The following is an 8,221-nucleotide window of genomic DNA, read 5'->3' on the forward strand; positions in this document are numbered from 1 at the left end:
TGCCTTTGCCACCTTGCGCTGGATGGTGAATTCCAGCAGGCGATGATCGCTGTCACCCAGGTGGTCGAGCACCCGCAGCCCCCTCACGAGGTCTCCATAAAGAAATGATCTCATGTTAGCAAATATTACAAAATCAGTAATATTTTTAAAAGGTTACTTTAAAATTTATGTGGAAATAGTTATTTGTTCATTTTTAACATATATCTGCATTAAGCTCAAATGAAAGATACCAAATGCAAAGCCAGTTATTAGCTTTTCAACAACTTTTCAGGTAAATTTGATAGTCAAATAGAAACAATTAGAACTGTAAACATACCTTTTTCATCAGCTTTGTCTCTTATTACTAGAGTATCATTACTCAGAGATACACTCTGCGCATTTAGTATGTCTGTCCTCATTCCTGGAAATTTTGGAGATGAAATTAATCGTCCATCATAGGAATATATATAGATCCCTCCACCATCTATTAGAAGAAAATGCCTATAAAACAAGCAAACAATGATCATAAGTTACCTGTTTTCATGGAAAGCTGGTAAAATTTTCAGTAATTGTAAGACAATTTTCCAAAATACTACAATTGCTGTTGTGTGAAAACTAAGATATTTATAAATTTTACATTTGGAATTCAATATTCTAAAACAGAATTCTATACTGACTAATTCAATTTTAATGGCAGCATTTTTTTTTCAAATATAAGTATAAAGCTATGGTACATCTATTATTGTGATTCTTTAAGTAAGGATCTGCTATAAATTAATACTCCTAAATTGCACATCATGAAGATAAAGCATGCATTTACAGGTAGTTTCAAGATGCTAAAACCTTTAGTCCTGTACACAAAACAGCACATAGAAGCTTGGGAGTCTCACAGTGAGCTTACTGGATGTACAGATTAGAAACCACTTCAGAAGTTGCAACTGCCTTCTTTATACCTCACTGTATCTATTTCTTCATCATGACTGAACTGTCATGAAAGGTAGATGGAATGCAGATATTTAGAAAACGTTCCTTTTTAATTGAGTCTAACCTCAATTTATTAAAATGCCTTCTCCCAAAAGAGGAATGGCTTCTTTCCATATTCCTATTTGTGGGCTAGTATTAATAATAAAATACCAAATAAAAATTACTGCTAGGTAGATGGTGTTATCCATACTATATAGATACATGAATTCATAAATAGAAAGCTAAAAGGCCATTGGATTGAATTCCTCCCAAATTTTCAAAAGTGGCTTCTAATTTTGAGTACATAACTTTAAACAAAGGATGAGAGCCTCAAAAATACTGGCTACTCACTGAATATGTATGGAGTTATAAAAGTGCAGCTGCTCTGAAAATGATGTCAAAGGTGTTGAAAGTCGGTCATTCAACAATTAAAAGCATGGACAGGCAAGGTGAATGTGGTATCTTTTATTAGACCAACTAAATAGTTGGAAAATTGTTCTTTGCAAGCTTGCGGGCACAAACACCGTTCTTCAGGCATAGGAAGTCTCTGCTGGTGTTTTGTGTTCTGGGTGGAATAGAAAGCAATATGCAAAATGCAGGTCTGTTAAAATGCAAATGCGTGGCAGCAAGGATCAGGTTACCTGGGATTATCAGATGGCAGACAGGTTATAATGTGCCATAAATCTAATGTCTATATGTAGTACATGATTTTTTGTATGCAGTAGATTTATAAAGTGAAGTTTGCAGGTTTATTTACAAAAGGTGCTCTGTAAATTCCCTTTGAGGATTAGAACTGAGAGACTGGAGACAGCGTGGTTGTCTTGTGAGGTGTGTGTACCCACCGGTAATTGGGTATTTTTGTTTTTGATAATTTTGATAGATGTTATGGCACATTATACCTGCCTGCCATCTGATAACTGCATGTAACCTCTCTACATTTTACTAGCTACATTCTATCGTCAGGTTGACATTCCCCCTATTTCCCCCCACACCTTCCTGTCTCAAGACCTACTGTCTCCCATCATCTCTGATCCTCACTGCCACACAGTTGCATTTTCACAGAGCTCCATTTTGCATATTGCCTTCTATTCCACCCAGGAGAACACAAAACACCAGCAGAATCTCTTTATACCTGAAGAAGGATGTTCGTGCCTGCAAACTTGCAAGAAAAATTTTCCCAACTATTTAATTGGTCTAATAAAAGATACCACATTTACCCAAAAAACCTTGTCTGCCTATGTCCTTAGACCAACACAGCTACAACTAACACCCTTGTAACTACTGCATACTTTTCAAAACCTGAGTTTAAGTTACCTATCCAAGAAAACAGCAAAGCAGAGTCAAGACTAAAATTAGACTTCAGGAATTCTTGATCCCTAATCCTGTACTTTGTCCACTAAACAATATTGCAGAGCTACAAACAAAAACTGGTCTCTGGTGAATCGTTTTCAAATAGGACGTTCGCATAAACATTTAAAATTGGAAAAAGCAGCTTCTTATTGAACATGAAAATAAGGCAAAAGATAAAATGGCATATTTTTTATTCAGCATAGTTGACAATGTTAGTAAGTGGAGGGCCAACTTTTAGTGAAGATTACTTCTATAAAATGTGTTGCACTTAAAAAAAGCAATATAAAAAATCAAAAACAGATGGCAGTGAAATATAGCTGAAGATTTACTTTTTATTGTAAACAGAAGACTAGCATAATGATATAGCACAGATGTAAGGTTTGAAGACACTTAGTACTGCAAGCTTATCAGATATTACATAGGAAAAAGGCCTGTTTTTTTACATGATGTAATCCTGCTACACTACTTATCATTACTTAATGTTTTATCAGTTTTTAAAGACGCGCACACACACACACACACACACACACACACACACGCACACAAATTATGTTTGTTTACGGACATACATTTTAACAAACAATTGATATTAAATATATTGAACATTATAAAAATAAACTACCTTTCTGCCTGTAGAATTAAACTAACTGTTCCTTCTTTGAGGTCAAAGATCAGTGGAGTATTCCAGTTCTTTGTACTACAAGAGTAATAAAATTAGCATTCATTAAAACACCCAACTGCATAACAAAGAAAATACATGTTTGTAAGTACAGAAAGGATTTTTCAACCAGAGGTTCTCAACCTTCTAAGACTCCAGGCACCCTTTGGAAAATGTCAGTTATTAGTTTTCACTTGATTTTTGACTATAGAAAATAAATAGAGCAATTCTTCTCCTGCAAAGAACTCAAAACCCACAACAGGTCAGAATGCTTTTAACATCATGGAAATTTGAAATCTCTCGGCCTATCTTGTGAATTATATTTGCACACCTAAAAGTGCTAGTATTGTATAAAGTGCTAGTATTGTATAATATTGTGGCACTTTGCAACACCCCTGAAAGGATCTCAAGGTACCCCAGTGCTGCTGCACCCTGGTTGAGAATCACTGGTACAGACTAGGGCCACAGACCAGATCGAGCCTGCAGAGCTTTGTTATCTGGTCCATGGAGCTGTGCACTAGTCTGAGAATCTGGCAGCAGGGAGCGATGGTAGTGTTCATTAGAGCTCCCCTGATGCCAAAATTCTGACAAGTAAGAAGCTGTGTGTGCTGGGTAACATGGCCTTGAGCATTAGATAGCAGGGCTGGATCCCTCCTGGGCAGGCCCCAATCTCAGTTTATGGGAACTGGCCAGCATGCGGCTAGATTCGGGCACAAGGGGCTGGATCCAGTGGGTGCAGGGCCTGATCCAGAGTTGGGGCCAGCCTGTGGACCAATACTACATTTATTTGGGCCTCAGGGCCAAAAGGCCGGCCAGAACTGATACAGATAGATTTAACAATTGTAGCATTAATTAAAGGATACCAATACAAGCTGTTATGATACAACTGTTACATCTTCATTATTCTGTAGCAATATCCGTTCAGCAAAACTGCTTCAAGTTTAATCCTGCTACATTAATGGTCAAAGTTAGGGTTATTTAGCTAACTTGTATTGCTATTGAATCATGCATGAATAACAGTTACAGCATAAGAGCCAAGGCACACTCCCAGGCAGCAGCCTCCCCATAAATCATACATTTAGACATACTGTCAGAAAATATCTATAAGGATATATTGTCAAAAGTATAAAAATCAATCTTGACAGATAAGCACATAACTACCACTTATGCCTTTGATAACTTCACACAACTCACTAGTGTTACATTTTTTGCACGTATTTAATGTCAGCAAAGTTTTTGGACAGTGCCAAAAATGCCTGCAACCTCTGCTTGGAAGATATTGGCATGCCAGGGACGGATGGTGGAGAGCTGCAAGGGGCCCAATCTTTGTTGTGGCAGCACACCCCAGGCCTCTTCCCCACTTTACCCCAAGGCACGCATGTGTCCATTGGCAATGAGCTGGACTGGGACTCTGCAGACAAGCGTCCCTGCTGTGAGCAGCTCATGCTCTGTGAACAGCAGCAAGAGCCATCCCAGAGCCCAAGCCACCTGAGGAGGCTGGGAGGTGAAAGCAGCTGCACCAGGGTCCTCGGGGCCCCCACCCAAATTGTTGCTGGTAGTGGATGCACGTGTGCTGCAAGACAAATGGCAGAGAAGGGGTCTGGGCTGTGCTCCCACAAGGATTAGACTCCTCATTGCTCCCTCACCATCTGCCCCAGGTGTACATGCACCTGCCACCAGCAATAAGCTGAGCCAGAGCTCCACAGACCGCAATGCAGCTGATTGCAGCTTCCCAGCTGCCTGCCACAGCTGGCCTGAGCTCCAGAGAAGCCCCTGCTGCCCGCCACAGAACCTGGGCTGCTCGCAGCAGGCCTGGGGGAGAAGGGGGTGGGGGGCTGCAAGCAGCTCCACTGGGGTTTGCAGAGCCTCAGCCCAGCTTGTCTGGCAGTGGGTGTACATGTGCCTCTAGGTAGATGGTAGGGGAGCTGCAAGGAACCTGATCCTTGTTGTGGCAGTGCAGCCCCAGGTCTTTTCTCACCATCTGCCCCAAGGCACATGTACCAAGCAGAATGCCTTTGTGTATGGCATGCATGCTGGTGTTTGCTGACCCCTGCACTATAGCATATCTAGTAACTTGTCTAAGTAGTAACAACTTAACTTTATAGCACTTACTACAGTATGGGCTAATTCCTCTCTGATGGTCTGTGGGTAGGACAGAACCCTTTTCTATCCCGTAGCTTATGCTTTATTTCCGGACTGTTGGTTCAACAGTAATCATGTTGCTGAGCACGGAAGCAACATCTAAGGCTAAGCTCCGGATTCCAAAATCCCTGACTAGTAAAATATATTGTAGGCATGACATGATTACTTATAAAGGGCAATATATGGCTCAATAAATCTTATTCTTTGAGAATCTACTAGCTATTCTGCAAAGCAGAAGTGATGGCTCCCTAGAAGAAGTTATGTCTATGCAGCAAAAGGAGTGGTCACCATAACAGTAACCAATACAAGCAAGTCATATAGCCAAAAAAATTAAACTGGCCACTCCGAATTTAGATATGACAAACTGCTTTGCCCTCTGGCTGCTTGCAGATGTTAAAAAAACCAAAACACAAAACCCCTCCAGAAATGTGCTTTACTGGAAGAAACAGTGCGTTACTTCAATCCAGCTCTGCAGTATCTGTAAAGACCAGGGGTTTCAGCAGGGCTTTTTGGCAGTTTTAGCTAAAGCTGATTCAATCAGCTATTAGATAAAAGCACCAAAAAAGCCCCACTAAAGTGCCTGATCTTTACATACATCGGGCAAGCCGGGTTGAAGTAACGCACTTCCTCTTCTGGGCACGTGCAGGACTCAGAGTAGGAACTTGCCAAGTTTAAATTAAGGCACCGTTTTTTTTGTTAACAGTTGCAAGTACTCTATATGCTGCTGTGCTGCCTGTCTCATCCTTGATCTGCTCCATACCACACACAAAAGGTGCCTGTGCCATCTGCATCATACATGCCACAGGCTGGCCATCCCTGTTTTAAATCAAACTCCAGCATTCTTAAAATTTCTAGAAGGATCAGTTGATACTTCGCAAATTCAAATTACTTACGAAAACACGTAACACTGAAGAGACGTTGAAACAACTAAATGTCCATAGTTCAGAGAGGCCTTGATGACTCTGTCACGAAATTCTAGTAAATCCATTGCATCATTAATAACATTACGTACCTAACAAAGAGAAGTTTATGGTAACATGAAATGAAAATTATTGAAAGAAAAACAAACTAAACATTATACTAATTTTTATATGTAATGGTTGTTATTCTTCTGCCATTAGCAGTAAAATATAATTATGTAAGAATGAGCTGTTTTATAGGAAAATAAACAAGAATGGTTACATAAAAGCTCCTCTGAACTTAAATTAAATACACCAACATAGTTTTTCAAAGAAAAAGATTATATTAAATATGAATTTTTACTTGCTAATTTGTTTTGTATATTAAAATACTTGGTTTATAAAAAATGCATATCTGTCTTCCTAGAAGATGTGATTATCAAATTAAAATGATACCCTCATCTGGAACACTACAAATAGTTTTGGTCAACCTATCTCAATAAAAGAAAAAAGTCAGCTGAAATGCTGTTAGAATGTATTATTTATGTATGCACAATATTACAGATAAGAAGATAAAGCTCGGCACAAAATTTTGCATTATAACACTGTTTTCACCTACTTACAACTTTGCCAAACATTAACCATTTGGGCTGAAATTTTCCATGATGGGTGTCTTCCTCGGGGTAATTTCTATTTTCTGGGAAAGATTACCACCAAAAGATTCAGCCATTCCAAAAATGGAAGAATACATTTATTTTCCATAATAAAAAAAATCTGGTGAAATTTTCTTTAAGAAGTTTTCTATTACCCTCATGTAAGGATGCAATGTGCGAGACCTGTTAAATTCGTATTCATCTCGTGTGATTAACAAGAAAGAACAAGCTTAAAATATGGCAAAACACATGTGGCAAGGACATTTCCCTGCCAAAGTGCAGAGAGACTAGAGCATCTTAAAGAAACAATCACCAGAATTTCTAATATGAACAAAACAACGTAATTTGCCTTAGTTCTCAGAAATGGCTTAAGTATTTGGTGAACATTCCACCCCCTAACCCCAATATATATATATATTGGAAAACTGCAACCCAAATGGTTACGGTTTGGCAAAGTTATAATCAGCTGAAGACAGAACATTAATTCAGAAGTATCAATCAAATCTCAACAATAGCCCAGTTGTATTGCCCTACCGATAATTAGAAAAAGTTGCTATTTAGTGAAACTGAAAGGCGATACATTTGGTAGATTTTTTTTAATACAGTGCACAGTTAGTCCATGAAACTCATTACCACAAGGCAGAGGCCAAAAGTTTAGTAAGATCCAAGAAAAGATAAGATGTTTGGATGAAAGTTTAGTAAGATCCAAGACAAGATAAAATTATAATAGTTATATCAGATAATACAAAAATCTTTAAATAGGGAATGTAAGCTTATTTTTCAAAATATTAATAGAAATAGGAAGAAACTTGTCCTGTAAGCAGATTAGTCCATAATTTTCCACAACGGGCTGCTTGAATCATCATCAGAAGCATCTGGAATGTATTTATTTTCATTATGGATTCCAGCCTGTCAGGATTGAGTATCTCATTTAGTACAAACAGTGTGTTATCTTTTGGTAAAAGCCTACAATATCCTGAATTAAAAAGCAATAAGAGAGTTATAGCATGATTCAAATATTTTCTCCTAGAGATGAAAGTGAGTAGGACTTACAACTCATCAGTATAAGTCCTGGTCAACTAATCATAGGCCTGCTAAGAAGCTAAGGAAGTTTGGATGCGAGAAAAACCTAAGGAAATTGAGAGAATGTCATGTTTTGGGTTAAAGATTCACATAGAAAATAATGAATTTACTGAGGACAGTGATCCTTCATCCCAGGTATTTTAGATACTGTGCTACTGCTAATTTTGGACTTTGACAGTTCTTCAATCAGCTACAAACTAAGGGCTTAATGCAGTAACTACCAAACTTAAGAGGGCACTCATAAATAGTTTGTAAAGAAATGTATTTCAGTGGTCTTAACACTGTCATAATGTACAATGTCATTTTTGCTGATGACACTAAGATGTGGGGGGGATGTGGACACGCTAGAAGGGAGGAATAGGCTGCAATCAGACCTAGACAGGTTACAGGGGTGGGCGAATAAGAATAGGATAGGATTCAACACTGACAAGTGCAAAGTGATGCACCTGGGGAGGAACAACCGGCACCATACCTACAGGTTGGGGAACTCCATT

General features: G+C 38.7%; 1 protein-coding gene across 1 annotated transcript in view; it reads right to left on the reverse strand.

Moving 5' to 3' along the window:
* IFT80 (intraflagellar transport 80) overlaps positions 1-8,221 on the reverse strand; it is a 139,812-nt gene that overhangs the window by 34,868 nt on the left and 96,723 nt on the right. The window contains exons 9-11 of the mRNA XM_019532664.1: positions 5,986-6,104; positions 2,915-2,989; positions 317-480 (exon numbers count right to left, since the gene is read on the reverse strand). Of these exons, the coding sequence (XP_019388209.1) occupies positions 317-480; positions 2,915-2,989; positions 5,986-6,104 (358 nt within the window). The remainder of the gene's footprint in view (positions 1-316; positions 481-2,914; positions 2,990-5,985; positions 6,105-8,221) is intronic.

The sequence above is a fragment of the Crocodylus porosus genome, unplaced genomic scaffold, assembly GCF_001723895.1.
Source record: "Crocodylus porosus isolate Cpor-Errol unplaced genomic scaffold, CroPor_comp1, whole genome shotgun sequence".
In the NCBI taxonomy this organism is placed as follows: Eukaryota; Metazoa; Chordata; order Crocodylia; family Crocodylidae; genus Crocodylus; species Crocodylus porosus.